At 36.3% G+C, this 20456-nt stretch overlaps 1 protein-coding gene across 6 annotated transcripts in view; it reads right to left on the bottom strand.

Annotated features, from left to right (window-relative positions):
- Positions 1 to 20456, bottom strand: part of PPARG (peroxisome proliferator activated receptor gamma) — a 123983-nt gene that overhangs the window by 57539 nt on the left and 45988 nt on the right. For 2 of the 6 annotated variants that reach the window (XM_037802264.1, XM_037802275.1), the window contains one exon: positions 8225 to 8491. The exons of the other annotated variants lie outside the window; for them this stretch is intronic. In XM_037802264.1, the coding sequence (XP_037658192.1) occupies positions 8225 to 8234 (10 nt within the window). In that variant the 5' untranslated portion in view covers positions 8235 to 8491. The remainder of the gene's footprint in view (positions 1 to 8224; positions 8492 to 20456) is intronic. 6 annotated transcript variants of the gene reach the window in all.

Raw genomic sequence — 20456 nt, 5'->3', positions numbered from 1 at the left:
AAGTGGCAACAAAGTCCTATTGTTCAAAAGGGACTACGCCTAAAACAGATGTCCTGTCTTAAAGTCCTCTGGAAAAGGAGAGCCCACGGTCTCTCTTGGTTACTCATTCCAAAACTTAATAGCTCTTTGGAGCCAGGAAAGGCCATGTCTTATGTGGCATTTCCCCAACACTGTTGTACATATACTAATGATGTCCCTTTAAAAAGAAATAGTGAAAAAAAAATATTTGGTGGTCAAATAAATTTGGGAAATCTGAGTTAAGCAGGGTTGAATAAGTTTACTACAAGACTTAGACAAATATGCTAATGATTAGTAAGAATATCCAAAAGAGAGGGAAGGGGACAGTACGCAGCTTTTGAGTTTACTATTTGATACAATATGGTTCATGAAATGATGATCCGATCTGTGTTAGAATTTGGGAACACCTTTTTTTTCCTCTCCTATTTCCAATACAGATGGAAAATGTAGTTTTCATCCTCCCCATGCTTGTCCTTTACCATTTAGACCTGAGAAGTGGTATTAAGTTGTCCCTCAGCTTTTCCTTAACTTTAGAATGACCAAGTCCAAAGATTCATATTGGCTCATAAACAGCAAAACCCAAGCAAGACAGGATTGCTTACTTAAACCATAAAGAAAGGAGTCACCATAAAGATTAATGCCCTTTCTATAGAGATTATCCTAACTACTTCCAGAAAGGGGAAAAAAGTCCCATGTAAAAGATCAGGAATCAGATGACATTGATCTTCTCAACAGCAACACTCAAAACTAGAAAACAATTAGGGCAATGTCTTCAAAATGCAGAGAAAAAATGACTCCCATATTAGAATTTCTTACTCAGCCGAAATATCAACCAAACATGAGAGCAGAATAAAGACATATATTCAAAAATAGATTTCAAACAATTTACCTGGCATGTGCTCTTACCCAGAGTTCTCCACAAGGACAAGGTCAGAGGAAAACCTGGGATCCAAGAAAGAAAGACGGAAACACAAGAGGGAAGGGAAATGAACCCTGAGGAGAAAAACCCCAGAGCAGCCCAGAGGAGTTGGAGAATAAAAAACCCAAGAAATTTTAGATTACCTGGCATGTTTGACCACTTGGAGAGGAGTCTTTTATTATACTGTAAGAGGGTTTGGGAATGAACGATTTATGACTATACAGAAAGGAACACCAAAAATGAGCAATTACTAAGTGGAAATTAAAAAAAAAAAAAAAAACACAATTAGTAATTCCAGGAAAACAAATTGCTATACAGGAAAGGAAATAGAATAAAAGTATAATACCTGGCTCAACTGTAAGTGACACTTTCATAGTTATTACAAAGTAATCATGGAAAACTGATTTCATCCAAAATTACAAGTAACTCTACTGTGAAAATGGGAGGTGAAAAAGTATTTGGGGAGGGGGGCATGGTGGTAAGAGGGTCAAAGTCTCACCTTCTACAGTAGGTCAATGGGTAACAAATACAATAAAAAAAGAAAAAAAGAACTGAACAAGCATGCTATTTAAAGATGTGGAGGTAAATGCCAGAAGAAATGTTTAAAAGAGTTACAAATTACTGTCTCTCAAGAGTGGGAATCAGATATGGGAAGGAGTGGGACAGAAGACTGCCGTTCTTCATTAAAAGCTTTACACTATTTGACTTTTTAGATGATTACATAGTCTAAAACTATTACTTTGATAAAAAATTAAGTTAAAGTATCTTTTAATAGTATTATTTTCTTGCAATTTCAGCTAATACAGGGAGTAAATACATTCCTTGCATGTTTCTTAGTTCTCTGGAAAGGAATTATCATGCAATAATCCTGACAATTTGGACACATTTTAATGTAATTTCAAGCAAAACAAAGGAAAATCAAAAAATATTTTTGGAATTGATCAACAGACAGCTGCCTCTCTGCCTCAGGCATTTAAAAAATAAATTCTAACAATAGATTTCTTTTCCTTCACTGGTATCATGGGTTCTGATTAGTAAAGGAGGAAAAACACTTTGGAATACCATTAGCAGAACTGCAATTTAATTATAATAGCCAGCAATTTTCAAGCACTGTACTTTAAACCCATTACATATGTAATTTAACTTTCCTAACAGTCCTGTGAGTTATAATCAATTATTATCATCACTTAACAGATTAAAAAAAATGAGACATATAGGGGTTAAGCAACTTGCCCAATGTCATGCAGCTAATAATGTTGGAGCTGTGGTTTAAATTCAAGTCTACTTTCTCAGAACACAGAAACTGTGTTGTCCCTTATTTTGGGCACTGTTAATTAAGAAAAGAATTAAAAAGGAATTCTTTGGTGTGGCATTTGTTTCTTCAATATAAGAAAATATATTTTCATCTGTTGTCTACTTAGACTAGATTAAAAACCAAAAGCAAGGCTTCTGTGGTTTGATTTTCCATTGATACTGAGAAACCTGGGCTTGGTGGATGTTGAAACATTCCAACATGTACTGTAAATGCACATTTCCTCATAATGAGCTACAAGGTCTTAAAGCAAAATTTCAAATTCAGATCAACAAAGGGTATCATCAGCTTTAGAGAAGACCGTGTTCGTTTTTTTAATGCTTTTTTGAAGTCCACATCCCTCTTGTAAGGGTCACATCTTATTCAGACAGCTTGCTGAATCCAGTCCTGAAGTTTCAGGAGGCAAGAAAGATTACAGGAAAATGCCCTAATATATACCAACATTTCTTCTGCTTCCTTAGCTGGAGAAACATCATCTTTCCCATTGTGGTCAAACCAATTTAAAGAGTCTTCTGCTAAAACTAGCAGCATATACATAAGGTGACTTTGCCTAGCACCCATTTGGAGCAAGTGAAGAATGATGCTTGAAGTCAGAAAAAGGAACTAGAATGTTTCACCACCCCCACCCCCACCCCCAGCTCCCTCTTCACATTTTGGTTCTGGCTTTGCAGTGTTGGGAGGTGAAAATGGGGGAGAGTGAGCGGGAAAGAAGAGAACAAAAGGAATGCTTCAGACAGTTCGTAACCACTCAGAAATGAGGGAGCCACCAAAGATCTGCCGAGATGTATGCCTTGCTTTTCCCACCTCTCAAACACTGTAAATGACCTCTTGCAACCAGGAAAGACACGGTGGGTAGTGATTGTAAGTAATACTTTACAACGGAAGCACCTCTGATAGCCTGGGATTATGACAGAGGAGAATTCCACTGTCTTATTCAAAGAGCTGTTTAGTCTGGCAAAATGATGGGATACACTATGCATTTGTTTACTCTTTTTGCTTTCAACTTACTGTGTAAGGAACTCTTGAAGAGAAGACAATAGTCTTAAGCTAAACAAACACTGAGACCAAAAGTATCAAAACAGATATGGCCGTATCACTGGTGGTTATGGACTGATTTGTGGATTTTCAGTAGCTATACTATATTTTATCTTGACACACATTATCATTATCATGTGATATTAAAATATCCACAGTGAAAATCTTTACATATTTTAAATCTCCCTCCTGAGCTATTACAGCATTATCAAAAATATCCTATATGAATGTATTTGATACAACTCAACACTCATTTGTGATTTAAAAACACTAAATTCTTAACAAGGAAGAAGGGAAATTTCATTAATCTGATAAAGAACATCTACTAACCAAACAAACAAAACCTAAAACCTAGAGTAGTCATCATATTTAATGGTGAAATATTTAAAGCTTTCCTCCCAAGATCAGGAACGAGATAAGAATTACAGTTACCACCACTTCTAGTCAACAGTGTACTGGCAATCCTATCCAATGGAGTACGAGTTAAAAAAAAAGACATGAGGAGTGGAAAAGAAGAAATAAAACAAACATTACACACAGATGACATGATCACGTAAATAAATAAATAAATAACCTACAGAAACTACTAGAATTAACTGAAAAATTTGCGAAGTTGCTGAATTTAATGTTAAAATCAATTGTTTTTCTATACATCAGCAACAAATAAGAAATCAAATTATTTTTACAACAGCACCAAAACCATCAAATACCTAGGGAAAACACCTAACAAAATATGTGCAAGACTTCTTTACCGAAAACTAAGTGACATTATTGAAAAAAATTAAAGACTACCTAAATAAATGGAAAGATACACAATGTTCATGGATTGGAAGACTCAATATTGTAAATATGTCAATTTCTCTCCAAATTAATCTACAGATTCAACACAATTCTAATCAAAATCCCAACATATTTTTCAGGGGGCACTGACATGCTGAGTCTAAAATTTGTATGTAAAATCAAGGAGCCAAGAACATTCACGGCAATCTTGAAGAAGAAGAACAAAGCTGGAGGACTTAAACTACCGAATATCAAGGCCTATTATAAAGCCACAGTAATTAACACAATAATATAATTGATACAAAGACAGAAAAATAGAATAATGCAGCAGAAGAGCAAGTTAGAATCAATCCCACACATATATAGATTCCTAGCTTATGAGGAAAATGTCCCCACAGTATAGTGGGGAAAGACTGATCTTCTAGATAAATTTAGTAGGTCAACTGGATATTCATATGGAAAACAAATGAATTGACTCCTAACTTATACCATACACAAAAATCAGTTCCAAGTGGACTATAGGTCTCAATGTGAAATATTAAAACAAAAAAGCTTTCGAAATAAAAATTAGGAGAATACTTTGTCAAACTTGGAGTTGGCAAAGAATTCTTCAACAGGACTTACCATAAAATAAAAAGTCAAGTAATTGGATTAAGATTAAAAACTTGTCTACTAAGGGAATAAAAAAGTAACCCACAGAGAAGATATCTGCAATACATGCATCTGACAAAGTATGCTTTAGAACTCATATCCAGAATATATAAAGTACTCAACAGAAAAATGGGCAAAAGCCACTTCATGTCAAAGGATTGCCAAATGGACAAAAAATTTTTAAAAGTTTATGAACTTATTAGTCGTCAGGGGAAAGGAAATTAAAATTATAATATGATATCACTACATGCCCACCAGAATGACTAAAATGAAAAGCCAGAAAATGCCAAGTGTTGGGGAAGATGTAGGGCAAATGGAACATTTAATGAACTACTGTTCAAGTGTAAGTTGCCACAACCACGTGCAAAAAGCTTGGCAGTATCTACTAAAGCTGAACATACCCTCTGGTCCAAGTATATTTCAAATAGAAATGTGTACACTTGTTCACCAAAACCCTTTTACAGTTATGTTCATAGCAGCATTATTTGCAATACCGGAAACAACCCAAATGTCAACAGTAGAACAGATAAATATATTGTGGTATTTTCACACAAAGACACGATAGAGTGACAAGAATGAATGAACTACAATGATATTCAACAAAATGATTAATCACCCAAACAAATGCTGAGCAAAAGAAGCCAGATGCAAAAGAGTAAACAGTATATAATTCTATTTATCAAAAATGCAAAAATAGGCAAGACTAAATCTATGGGTAAGAAATCAAGAGTCGGGGGCTTCCGGAGCACTGGTTGTGAATTACACGCATTTGTTCATTTGTGAAAATTCATCAAGCTACATACACTTACTACTTGGGCACTTTGCTCTATGTAGACTATATGTTAATGAAAAGGTTAGGACAAAAATGTTCCATAAAGTTCAGGGGCTGGGGGAGGGGTGATGGAAAGAAACATGGAGACCAACCAAATAAGGAAACAAAAACCCTTCCGTTTGTGTTAAAAGGATTCTCACATTCTTTAGAGTTGTCCAACTCAGAAGTTATAAAATAATATTAAAATTAGTCTTAATAAACTACCTGTGTTTTCTAACTTGATGCCAATTATTTAAGTTTTCTGGGTATCAATAGTCTTTTATAAATCCTGCTTTTCAGAAAAGTTATTATGTTTTACTACTGTGTATCTCTTCCTATACCCTTTCTTGTTTCATGTTTTCTTTGGCATTTTTCTTTCTCAATATCTTAAACTGAGCACATGTTCCAAAACCAGGCCTCATAGGAAATTAATTTATACTGTAGTTCTTAACCTTGAAAAGCTTACAAAGATGAAAGATAAGTTCAACAGCATAAGGAAGTTTAGCTAGATAAGTGTTGTAGAAATAAAAAGAGACCAGTGCATTCCAAAAATAATCAGGGATAGCTTCATGGTAGAGGTGGTTTTGAATTATGTGGGCCCAGTGGAATGATTAGGATTTGAATCGCTGCTGATATAGATATTCCAAAGAAAAGGTACTTGTTCCTATCGTCCAGCATGCCCCTTATATAATCTGAGATTGCTTATGAAATAATAACTAAATGTTTCATATCACAGATGATTAGGTTTTGTATAGGACATAGCCTTGAAAATCAGATGGGTTTTTCCTGTGTCAGCTGTTTGTGTCGTGAGTAATTCTGACTAGAGTGGTGGGTGTATCAATGGAAAACGAGTTCATTTCTATGTAGATATGGCCATACCTAGGTGAAACTCACACTTCTGGCTCTTATTAGCAACACGCTTTAATCAACTAAGCAAACTTACTCAGACAATCTACATAAAAGGTCTATAACCTTAACAACTAAAGTAAAGGCAGAGTTTTGGATAAAGTGTAAGACCAAAGTTCAATTATCTTATATTAAAATATTTAATTGCTAATGCAAAGCTTATAAAATAATAACATCAATGAATATTTTACTTTTTCCCCAAGAAGAAACTTAGTTAAAAGAAAAAGGGAAGCAATAGCATTTACATATCTGGATCATGTAAAAGATATTAGGACTCCTGTTTTTTTACTTAGTTTTGCCCTTGGCTCTTTGCCAAAACAAATAATTGTATTTGGTTTCTTTCTTCTGGAACGATCATTAATAATATGTATCTATCAGATGAGATCTAAATGTTCTGAAAAACTCTGAAAAAAAAAACAAAAACAAAAGAAAAAACACTAAAGTAAAGATTGAATGAGAGTAAACAGTAAGTTTAACTAACCATGGTAATAGAAAACTTTTGATAGCATGGACAATGAAAACCTGTATTATCCCAAACTGGTAACTTACATCTTAAGGGTGAGAAACTTCCAATATTTATTAGGTATCTACTACACAGTAGGCACTGTATTAAGTGTTAAATGGTTGGATATTAGCTATTCAATCAAATAAGTTACTTTTCTTTTCTTAGCACTGCTAGCCAGTAAGTCTCAATGAATACCAGAAACATCAAAAGGTGGGAGGACTTACAGGAGAAGCCAGGGATTTGGATAATTCACAGAGTGGAAATTCAAATTAATAGTCCTAATGGTGCAAATAACTCTAAATAATAGGTAATTCCAAACATTTGTACCTGGTTTGTGGCACCTAGAGTCCTGTTGATTTGTTCGGAATGGCACTGGTTTTACAATAATATTTAGCATACACTAAACTTTATACTTTTGTTTTTATTTACTAAACATACACCTCTCCCTCAGGATCTTTCTGAGGTACAGGAGGAAATCAGCTTGATATTATTAATAAATCAACAAGAACTTAATGGTTATCTATTAGACGTTAGACATTTGTGGAATAAAGAAGAGTAAACATAAATCTTGTCCTTGGTGACAATATTATTTGGCTTAGGAAACATAAAAGAGAAAATAATACCAGTAATCTCTAATTAAGAGCTAAACTGTGTGATATAGCTGATAAGCGTTATAGGAGCTTATTCTTTCATTTAACAAGTATCAATGAGCATCACAGTTCCCTAAGAACTGTTGTAGGCATTGGGGATCTATCAGTGAGTGAGCAAAATAGAGAAAGATCTGTGCCTTAGTGGGGTCAATATTCTAGTAGGATGATGCAGACAACAAACAGTAACTATATTAAATAAGAAAATTATATGGTACATTAGACGATGATAAATGCTTTATAAATAAGAAAACGTAGAGCAGGGAGGAAGGACAGGAGGGAGGGTAGACTGCAGCATTAAATAGGGTGGTCAGATGGTCCTGATTAGGAACTAAGATTTGGGCAAAGATTAGAAGGAGCTGAGAGAGTTAACCAAGAGGATACCAGAGGAAGAGCGATCTAGTGATCCAGGGATCCAGGGATCTGGGGATCCGGGCAGGTGCAAGAGCAAGTCTGGAGCATGGGAGGAAGAGAAGACTGGTGTGGCTGGAGCAGCGTGGGTGAAGGAGAAATAAAAGTGAAGGAGAAATAAAATCTGAGAGGTTGACTCGGAGTAGGGGGAGGGCAGAGGTATGATTTTGTGGCACATGAATTGGGAAGTCGCTGCAGGGGTTTGAGCAGAGCAGCAGATCTGACTCACGGTTTAACATGATCCCTCCGGACGATGGGTTGAGACGAGGCTGTTGTGGGGTGAGGGTAGAGGCAGGAAAAGCTGTCAGGAGATGTGTATAGTGATCCGGGCAAGAGATGGTAGCCTGGGTCAGGGTGGAGGCAGTGGAGGAGGGAGAAGTGAAGTACTCTGTTCACATTTTTGGTTTAGAAGAGATGGAGAGCAATGAACAGTACTGGAGTCAGCAAATGCTTCATGGAGTAGAGGTTACTTGAACCCGATCTTGAAACACAGGATCTGAAACGGTGCAAGAATCAGAAAGGCATTCCAGGATATGATAGACTGGGAGGCAAGATGAGTTGGTCTTATTCTCGGGAAAATGAGATTCCACTGAATACAGTAGAATAGACCAATCTGGGGAGTGGTGAGAAATAAGGTAAAATACACACAAGGGAGCCAAATTATAAAGAGCTTTGAAAGCTAGGAAAGGTGTTTAGACATTACAAGGTTTGCTATGGTGCCTTGTATACAGTAGGCGCTCAGTAAATATTAGAAGATTGATAACAAAGACAAACTTTTAGGACCATTTATCTGGCAGATTGGATCGGATGGCAGAGAGTTTCTAGCTTAGAAGGTCAGCTAAAAGGCCATGCAGAAATCCTGGCAGGAGGTAACGAGGAATAATTCATATGTAGGTGATTGACACTTGATTGTTTTAAAGCTACTTCATAATGTAAACCACAAGTGCCATTCACTACTTGTGGGAACCTGGATCTTCTGTTGGCAATCCCTTTTCAAATAAAAATTACACGGGTCTAAAAAACTGTGTACTCAAACAGCCACATGATCTTAATTCTGAAGTTACACGAGTTGGACTGCAGTTGCTGTCAGCTGTGAGTGCAATTTCTGTGTCTCCAAATTAGTTAGGGTGCAAAACTGCATCCGTAAAAAATCTGATGGAGTCTTACATAAACTTGGTTCCGTTCAAATGAGTCTGATTCATTATCACACACAATTCTGCACATATACAGCATGAGGAGATGACATGAGGCATTTATTGGATGACCTCTTGAGTGCCAAACTTAAGAGTGTCCAAAGGAAGTTAAAATAACAGACACACTGTATCACTTCTGATGATCTCACACAGGGAAGATATTTACAGTCTCAAATTTCCTCTGACCCAAAGAATACGTAGTTTATGGTGATTTTAGAATTTCTCCAGGGTTATCTTACTAAAGTTGTTAAGTGTAAATGCTGATTAAAAGCAACGATCTATGACAACTACTACCAGAGGTATAAAATTGTTTTTCATTAAATGACCTAAACAATTAGCCGAATTTAGGTAGATGATTAGGCATTTTCCAGGATAAGTTGCGTTCTTTATGGGGGCTGGGGGGAAAATAAGATAATTTTAAAATACTGTATTTCTTGGAAGCATCTAACATAAATGGCATTTGTTTTGAGCGTTTCCTGTAATTCACAGTTTGGGGAAAAGTACCAAGTCCTGATGATCAGGAAAGAGATTTGAACAGTTACATTTGAAATAAATGATCAAGCCAGAGCTGAACGAAGGAAAAAATTAAGACGGACAATAGTAAAATTCTAGAGAAAGGCCCTGAATTGTTATTACATATGAGAGATTACAAAATTCAGACCTGCATCAGTAACCTAAATCTTTTCTGCACTTCCAGTGCATTATATAGGGAGCGTTATAATCTAAGACAGTTTTTCAATCTCTCTGAGAAGCAAACATGCAGTCAGCACCCTCATTAGGCCCAAAGAATGTTTTCAACCTTTGGAAATTCAATCTCTTTATAGACAAATGTTCATGAATGTTGAAGGTAATTTCTCCATTAAAAAAAAAAAAAAATCAGACACAGAAATGTTTTCTCTAAGTTTGATTGTGTCTATCCGAAAACTCACAGGAGGTCACTCAGAAGGCTCATCTCACTCAAATAATTGCCACCTATTTTATTTAGTGCATAAAGAAGTCTGCAGTTTTTGATTTTCCAAATTCCTTTAAATTTCTTCAAATTTAGGATATTCTATCAGAGCCTTCTCTTCTACCCCCAAGTGATTACTACTACAAGGCCAAACCAATTCTATAGAGGGCTTTTAGAGTTTTAAAAGTGCTTTCACAACTCATTTAATCCTCACAATAACTCTGTGTTTTCTGTTCACAGAGGCAGAAACCGAGGCCCAGAGAGGATAAGTTTCTTGCTCAAATTCACATCGCAAGGACGTGGCCAAGCCAGAACTGTTAATATATTTCTGACGCCGTCACTACAAGGGTCCCTTATCAGCTCAGGCTTCTGGAAAGGAGAAAACTTTGGCCACTGATCTAAACACTCCCAAGAACTTTGTTGCTGGCAGTCATGGAGATACAGTTTAAATATTCCCCAACAAAATGGGAGTGCCATCAGTCACACTCTCCTATCTCAGGAGAGCCTCTCGTTTCGAAGGATCTCCTGTCACAGCGCTGGCCGTGTCTCTAAGGCTTAATCCCATTGCTCAATCGGCGCTAAGGACAAAGAGTGTCATCATCTTTCAGCGTTCTGGTGCAACAACTAAAAGTTGGAAAATTCACACAGGATTCGGTCTGGCACTAAAAGCAGGAGGCATATTCATCTTGAGTTGGACGCTTCCCTTCCATCTTGCCAATTTTCACGAGCTGAAATGGTTGCCGAGTGGTATGGGGTTATGTAGGGTTGCTTGAAAAGCTCAAGAGGGAAAGAGAGAGCGGAATGAGATGAACGGGTTACAGGAATGAGGGGGCCCAGGAAAAAAGCAGGGAGGTCCTTTTTGGGCATCGTGGCTAGGCATGGTGGAGAGTTTTAAGTCATGAACAGGGTTAATACAGCTGGGTAGCTGGCTCATTCACACCAAGAGAACCACTCGTTCTTGCATGGCAGCATCCAGCTACTTGCACAACCACTTGGGCCATCACGAGGAAGAAGGAGCGTCTAAATTAACCGCCACACCTAGGTCAAACACCTAATCTCTACGGAGCTCCGGATGGGAGCTTCACCTTTGCCGACCCCAGATAGCTAATGAGGATTATAACCCCCATTTGTTTTCAGGTTTGTTTGTCTGTTTGTTTTGGCAGGGGTGGAGCTGAAATTGTCAGTCCTCCAGTAAGTATTTACTGGTGACCTACAAAATATAATAGAAGGCACGACTGTGGGCCTTTGCCCTTTTGGAACTCATATTTTTAACAGAAAAAACAACACCTACAAATAATAAGCAATTAGAGGCCATATGAGATGATATGAGACCAAGGGTTAAATTACTGACACAGAATAGAAGGGTTTTAATTGTGAATAACTCTATTCTGTACCATGGTAGTTAACATGAAAAGTATTGGGTTATTCCTTTGGAGGCGATTTGAGACTGAAAAAAAATTAAACACAGGGCAAATACAAGGCATAAAAATAAGAGATTAGCACAGAATGAAAACTAACTTGATTCACATAATCTTCCCTTACCATAACAGTACTGACCCCCAGCTAACCTAAAAGATATGCTACACTGCATTCTAGACATATTCTTTTCAAATAGACAAAACTACCAAATTTTGACTCAAGATCTATTTCACCGAATAGCCAGGACATTTTGCAAAAGAGAAAAAAAGAAAAAAGAATAACAGAATTTTATATAATATAATGAAAATAAATTCCTACTTAAGAGGCTCAGATGACAGAAATATGTGATGAGTCAAATGACAGTAATAAAACAAAACAGTATTTCAGGAAACAGTTTTTCTTAAATTTTAAAAAGCTGGAAGTTTGTAAAAATTGTGATGAATACATTAAAATTCCAGGCTTTCAGAAAAATTAAAAGGTTAAAATATAAAGCCACTCATTTAAACAATCGTGACAATTTTAATGCTTTAGCATTTGTATTATAGAACCTGGATCACACTAGTTAATACTGGTTTCCATGGGATCTATGAGAAGGGAAAAAATAAAACAAATACACAGAAATAAAAACAAGACAGTACAAAACAGAAGAAGCGGTGCTAAGAAACTCCAGTAGAAGGAGCTGTAGAAATAAAGAACTTATGTTTTGCAATGGTCAAGACAGAAATGTTGGAAAAGGAGGTATCTATTTGAATCTTACATATACTGCTAGAAGTAATAGTTAATCATTTATTTAGCATGCAATAGGTATTCAACCTTTTAGAGACCTCATTTTTTTCATGTGTAAAATGAGATGCTTAGTATAGATATTCTTCAAGGCCCCCCCAATCTATTCTCTTACAGTGCATTAGATGGTATGCTAGGTACCCTAAGAATTATAAAAAAGAATATAATTTGACCCCTGTACTCTGGGAGTTTACAATTCTTTGGGAAGATAAAATGTACACAAATATCTAGATTTCAAAGTAGAACAGACAAGTGCCGTGAGTACATTAAGAGGGATAAAAGTGCTGTAAAAGGGAAGAAAACTGCTACAAAAGATGTCTAACATAAAAGACCAAAAGGGGAAAAAGCAACCCTTTCAATATTTTAAAAAGCCTGTGAAGTACTTTTGGGAAATGTATACAATCTCAGGAAATAAAAATGAATAGGATTGTTTTTCGATATAAATACACCTTTAATGCTTAAAATTCAGTAAGTAGGAGCCAAGCACAGGGATAAAATATGTATTGGTCTAGGTTTCTTTTTTAGATTCTGAATATGCTTTCTAAGTGAACATTAGAGCATTGGACTAAGCATTGAAGAACCTGAGTACATACACAATAGTACTAGAACAAACACAATTTGGAAAACATGTTTTCTTTAGTTTATAACTATAATAACAAATTTTACATCATGCCCCAACTATCCCAAATAGCCCTTTCTGGAACAGACTTTACCTTGTGAAGTGCTTGGAGACAGTGTACCAGTGAAAGATTCTCTTTCTGGGTCAATGAGACACCTTCCCAGAGTCTCTCCCATAACTGGCATAGAGCAGAGATTTTGCTGAAATTCACACTGATATTCTGTCTATTTCTTGCAAAGGACCAATCGGTTCAAAAAAAAAAGGCTTGAAGTAACAGGACATGTGAATACACCAATGAGTCAAGACCTCAATTTCCAAATATTTGGGAGAGGTGGGAATAAACACTGAAAGAACGAGGCCTGAATTGGCAGGCACTGAACTGTTAAAAGAGCCAGCTGTGACAAAATGTTGTGTCATAACGTTGTTCACTGCTTTGGCAAGACTTGGTACATTACAAGGAAAACATTGCCACACCGTCTCGCCGGCGACCCACATGTAAAGTGTCTTTTGAGGGGCATGGGCGGAAAAGTATTGAGAATTACCAGAGCAAAGAGGTGGCTCGATATTCAGTTGCTTCTTCAATGGAAAACTTTAAATCTCTGCGTTATGCAACACCAGGTAAACTTATGTGGACAAAGTTTTTTCTCGCTGTCCATCTTCTGGTTGAATCGCTAACCCCATGATCTTAAGAAAACTTTGGAATTCAAACACACATGCATCTTTTAAATTTGGTATCAGCGTGCCACTGAAATGTTATATCTGCAAGGCATTTTACTACTTTTCATAGCCTACAATGACGCTGCCTGCTATCCAAATCCTATAAAATTAAATAGTTGTGAGAATGAAGATGAGGCCCTGATAATGGCTTAGATTTTACTTGCTGGGGTTTACATTTTTAAAACGTTCGGGTTTATCCATCAATAACAAATAAGGCAGTGTTGCATCAACTGATGTTTGAACACCAGTGGATGTTTAAATGATAAATGCCGTGTCAAAATTAAAAACAAAAACAAAAAAACCCAGAGTTCTCTCTGTGAAAAAATAGCGCATTACCAGAAAATAATATAGAACTGATGCTGTTAGGCTGGCGAGGAATTGTGGTGAGTTTTGTAATCAGGAAAGAGCTGGCTTCTTGCTCAAGGCCTTTGCCCTTTTTGGCAAGGAGAAATGCTAGCTGTGCCAAACGCCTAATGTGGGAGCAGGTCTCCTCTCCTCTTGTCATATAAGTGGCCTTAAGAGAATTGCAGTGACTTGTGGACTTAAAAAGATACCCCCACATAGGGCAGTGCTTCAGAAGGCAATAACTCTCTATCACATTACCCCAATATTCCCCAAATGGAATATATATATATGGTTTATCTACATTGAGTAACTATTCATCTGTCAATCGCGGAGCTCGTTTCCCTGCCAATCATGGAGCTTGGTGGGAAAATGCCTGCTGGGTCTGAACAGCACAGAAAAGAATGGGGAGTTGGGCAATTTCGTTGCTATTTTAAGTCAAACAACCCTTTATTAGGTTAAAGCAAGTTAAAGCAAGTTTCTTGACAGTCCAAATAGCCGAGGCAATTACAGTTGTGCAGGACCAGTTCTATCTATATTTAATGTGAATTCTCAATAAACAAGTTGTTCCTTCCCTCTCAATGCTGGGAAATTTACTTACATTACAAAGTAATCCAGACACAGTGACATAATATTTAAGGGTGTGGTTGAATCCAAGATTCTTGGTTGAACTTAGGATAGATCAAAATAAGTTATTAAAGTCAAAGGACGCTTTCCTTCTTTTCAATAAAACAAAACAAAAATTTAAATTCCTTTCTGCCTACAGATAGATACTCCTACTCAATGTTCCAAGACGTGTTTGTGTCTAGAAGGCAAACTTCAGCCTTATTTCCTACTAAATGGCAGTATACAAACCAAACAATATACAGAGCATCCCAAGCTACTCACAAAATGTCAATACAATGTGGACTCTTTGATCATATTTTATGTTAAACTTTACTATAATATTTTGTCTTACCACGTAGCAGAATGAGGTCACTTAAGAAACAACTTGCTCACATGGGCAGAAAAATGGACCGAGATCAACTGAGCCATATCAAATGAGCCAATCCCATTTGTATCTAACTACCCTAGATATTGAAAAGATTTATTTTACATCTCTCCATCCATCCATTCATTCAATATTTTTCAAATGCCTGCTAAATTCCAGTATTATTCTAGGAATAGGAAACAAATACATTGATAAACCAAGCTTCCTATCCCGAATGAGTTCATATTTCAGTATATTATTAAAATTATCCAAATATAGCTAAAAGAGTGATCTTTCAATTGACTTAACTTTGAATGCCAATTATCATGCATATATATCAGAAGTAGTGTATTTGCTTATCTAAAGTCTTTCTTATTAGTGGACAGTGTGTGGTCACCAGAAAATTTGTGCGTTTTAACATGCATGTGAATATCTCTACTGGTAAGGGTTTCAGATCCCCCAGTGTCCTAATCTTTAACTTTAAAAAAAAATTGGAGGAGTATTATAATGAGATGCATAAAAGAGCATGCAGTGATTTCCTTGGAATGTAAAGTCTTGGAGCTTTCGCCCTTACCAAGGGCATCTCTAGACAGAACTCTAACGCTACTATCCTGTGACGAAGCCACTGGAAGGATAGTCTTTGGTAATTTCAGGGATTCAGGATGAGTGGTAAAAGCCTCTCCTTCCTTATGCACCATGCACAAAAGTTAACTCCTTCTACTGAGGGATGGAGAGCTGTGTGACATTGAGGTTGAGAAAGCATCTCTTCTTGAACTTCTGGAGATATAAAGGGCACGTGGTTATGCATACAGTACCACACATGCAGGAGGGGGATAATTAGGAATTCAAGATGAGGATAGAAAGTTTTTTTAACTCTATCCTGGTTCGTGACCATGGGAAAAAAACTTGACAGTTTGATACGTGAAACAGCTACTCTTCAATATTTAGTCTTCAATATTACTTCATGGAATCTGCCTTTGACCAAAAGAATATGAATAATAGCCAAAAAAAAAAGAAAAAACCTCCCCAAATTTTTGTACGTTTAAGAGAAGGCACCTGGCCTAATGAAAGTGAATGATTCTATAACAAAAAGTCAGCGAAAGCATAAAAAACTATACTTAATAGAATTATAGTGTTATATCTGTGTGAAGTTTTTTTTTTTTTTTTTTGGTAAACATTATTCAGTGTTTGGAAGGCTTTATATCAAATATAACAGAACATTAAAAATTTTTATGTTAAGTTATTCTTGAAAGTTAATTAAAATTTTGCTTTTCAACCCTAAGTTAAATTTGGATTTTATCCTCTAGATTAGATTTTAAATATTGCTTTCATAGCTTTCTTTTCTTTCATGTAAACTTTGTATATATCAGTATATAATATTATGTACAGTATTATTTTCTTTTGCTATACTCCCATTTTAAAAAGTTGCTCCATTTACGAGTATTACTAACACTTATCTTACGCTCCTTCCAAAAGATAAGGAGCTTCTTGAAAGAACAATATTTTATTTCTCTCTGTACCTCTGGAGTCTAGCACAGTGTTCCTAGTTGGCATAAAAATACATGTTTATTGCTTTTGTTGATGATGTGAGTGACGAAAGAGCAGCTGCTTGCCACATTCATAGCACGTGGTTTATTCGAGAAGGAGTTGAGAGAACTCATGGACCAATAATAACATCAATTTTCTTCTTGTTTGGGAAAGATTTAAATTTCCCTACAGTGCTCCCGAGGAAATCAGATAATTGCTAACGACCAGAATGGCTACTCCAGCACACATCTCCCCTTACCCAAAAGAACTGCTGCCTTTTACCAGCGCAACTGAAGCTGGCTCGGAACCTTGTCTTCTGGGGGTGGTTGCACCAGGTCAGCAGTTATTCAGAGTCAAAGGGCAGACGACATGGGAGCAGTGATGTGGCCAGTGGGACCCAAGCCTTTCAGAAGAACAAATAACCTGTCTCCTACAAGTAAACTCCGCCATCACCAACACAGTAAGCTGGGTATTCCCACAGAAAGAGACGGACGAAGGCTAGTGCCGAATACACCTGTCTCATTTTTTTTTTAAATAGCAAAATCCATTCTTCCTTAATCACAAATTGTGATCTTGTTTCAGATTTTCAAAAAGAAACATATTTGCAATACAAGATTAATATTTTAAACCACTATACCACTGTGATTGTTAAATACTAACCGAATGAAATGATGTTAACTTGAAGCCAACGGCTTCAGTGGATGTATATTTTATATTCACAATCCTGATCAGGATCCCAGAGCAGTGCAGGATATGGGAAAAAACACTTGACACTGGAGCCAGAAAGCCTCGGTTTGAGGTTCTTATCTGGGCTCAGCCACAAACTAGTTGGGTCGCTTCTTTGGGTCCACACTTCCCATCTGTAGCACGAGGAAAGAGAGCTTTCTGCAAAATCAAATAATCCTTAAAGTCCTTTTGGGTTCTAATGTCGAGATGTTTACGATTATTTTATTGAAAGCTTAATGGAAATTCTGTATCATATATTCATGTTAGAATTCTGAGTTTTTCATTTCTGACTGCTAAGGGGACAGTATGAAAGGTACTTTCGTGTGGAAATAGTAAAAGTCTCAAAAAGTAAAAATCAACTGAAAACTTCCCTTTTTCCCCATTAAAAGTTAAATTGCCTGTAATACTGAAAAAGAGCCTAACCTGTCTGACCACTTCCTAAGGATCAACTAAAGGCTTTTCAAATGACTGTATCTTTGAACAAAAGAAGTCCACCTAAAATAGGTTAACTTGTCTTTGCATGTAATATCTGAAATTCTCTAGTAATTGCGTTTCCAGCATAATAAAATACCATGGGCTCTATTATCAACTGATCCACGTTTATGATATGGGAAATGCTATATCTCTAAAATATGTATTTTCTTCAGGATTCAGATTTTATCAATTGTTTTTTCAAGATCAGTTTTATAGAGATCTCCTAGGCAGCCCATCCTACTTGGTGGGCCATATCAGTAAGGACTGCAACCCACAGAAATCCTAAAGCAAGCTTGGTGTGGTTTATGTAAAATAAGCCATTTCCCTTTTCTGTGATTATACAAAAGGAAATACATGGCCTATTGAGATCACAAACTCACAAAGCTTAACACCAGGAAGATTACACATTCACGTCTTAGTTTTTCATATGGAGAAAATGGGTTCCAGAGAAACGCAATTGTTTGCCCCGGGTTTTACCCAGATAGATAGCAGCAGAGTTTCAGCCAGAAATCAGGTGTTTTGATTTCCAGTCCAAAGCTCTACACTGTGCTCTCTCTCATTAAAATAATACCAAAAAATGTTCAAATGAATGGTTCAGATCAATTATCCTTAACGCCAACAAACATGTTAGAAGTCTACCAGCATCAAAGCATTTGTATTATATGATTCACTTAATGTGGGTGAATTACCCATGAAAATGCAGTTGAAGTACAGCACTTTCTACAGAGTACTTAATAATGACACGGTGAACTAGAATTGGGTAATATTTTTCATTTTACTAATAAATGTCCTTTGAATCATTCCTACGTTCTCTGTGAGCCAACTTAGTATCTTGGGGTTCTGCTGGAACCAATTGTTTTCTTTTCTATTGACACAGTTCCACGGCCTTATGAAAATAATAAAATTACTATGTGAAAATTTCCACTTTGAGATAATAATATTCTAATTTAAAAATACCTTAGATGGGGAGGTATACGGGAATTCTGTATTTTCTAAATGATTTTTCTGTAAACTTAAACTTTGTTGAAAAAAATTAAATGAAACAAAATGAATAAAAATACCTTAGACCTGTATGTTGTTTTATTTCATTTGAAACTCACAAGAACGCTAGGAGGTTATTCAAAGCAAAACAAGACAAAAAATAGCAGCTATTGGATATGGCTGCAATACAGAATAGATGGTTTTTAGTCAGTATCGTAAAAAGAGTCAAACAGACCTGGGTTTGAATTCAAGCTGTCACCTACTAGTATTTTTACTTCGGGCTTTAACTTTGGGTTTTCTCATCTCAAAGAGCAGTTGTGAGAATCAGAGATGATTTAAATAAATCAGTGCTTACAACAGAGTAGGCTCTCAAAATTACAATACCATGACTTCTTACAATCAAAATTTAAATTTGACTGGATTAATCAAAACTCAGTCCAATGGCACTTGATTAATAAAACAACAAAAAGAGCAGTCGTCAAGTAACACTCCCATTGCTTTTGTGTTCAAATGAGCTATGTAAATAAATTTCAAGAAGAAATGGTATACAAGTTGAGTATGGAATCTTCAAAAACAAGTACGAATTGTAGAAGTTCACTTAGCAGAAGTAGACACGTTTATTTTTATTTTTTTTTTAATCTTCATTTTATTGAGATATATTCACATACCACGCAGTCATACAAAACAAATCGTACTTTCGATTGTTTACAGTACCATTACATAGTGGTACATTCATCACCTAAATCAATCCCTGACACCTTCATTAGCACACACACAAAAATAACAAGAATAATAATTAGAGTGAAAAAGAGCAATTGAAGTAAAAAAGAACACTGGGTACCTTTGTCTGTTTGTTTCCTTCCCCTACTTTTCTACACATCCATCCATAAACTAGACAAAGTGGTGTTTGGTCCTTATGGCTTTCCCAATCCCATTGTCACCCCTCATAAGCTACATTTTTATACAACTGTCTTCGAGATTCATGGGTTCTGGGTTGTAGTTTGATAGTTTCAGGTATCCACCACCAGCTACCCCAATTCTTTAGAACCTAAAAAGGGTTGTCTAAAGTGTGCATAAGAGTGCCCACCAGAGTGACCTCTCGGCTCCTTTTGGATTCTCTCTGCCACTGAAGCTTATTTCATTTCTTTTCACATCCCCCTTTTAGTCAAGAAGATGTTCTCCGTCCCACGATGCCAGGTCTACATTCCTCCCCGGGAGTCATAACATGTTTATCACAATAGCAATTACAGATTTAATAGAGAATAAAATGTAACTGTGAATTCCATATATAAAAAAAACTGAATTTTATTGATAATTAAACAACAGGTAGTATGGAAAATATTTTTATGTCTATTTTCCATTAAAGGTCATCAATCCATTAACAGTAGGTTAGGCCAATCTAAATGTTTGCTGCTTTGACTGTATTTGTTAGATACAGCATTATAAAATCTGTGCCAGACTTGAACTCTACATTCTGATTTATAGACTCTATCTTAAAACATCTGTGAACCTTAGTAGACTGAAAAAATATAAACTGGCTTTAAGATTTAGATTCCACATTTATTGAGCACCTACTCTATTAGGTACTGTGCTAACTGTTTTAAAATACAAAATCTTTTTTAGATTTTATAAAAACTACATGGGCTTGACAGGTAGCTCCCTCCATTTCGCAGAAAGGAAACATGCCCGGAAAAGGATGAGGCCAATGTCAGGAATAGATAACGGACTATTACAGACCAAGCAATAGAAACATGTATCATA

Source organism: Choloepus didactylus, chromosome 1 (genome assembly GCF_015220235.1).
Source record: "Choloepus didactylus isolate mChoDid1 chromosome 1, mChoDid1.pri, whole genome shotgun sequence".
NCBI classification, from domain to species: Eukaryota; Metazoa; Chordata; class Mammalia; order Pilosa; family Megalonychidae; genus Choloepus; species Choloepus didactylus.
This window is presented reverse-complemented; position numbering and strand designations above follow the sequence as displayed.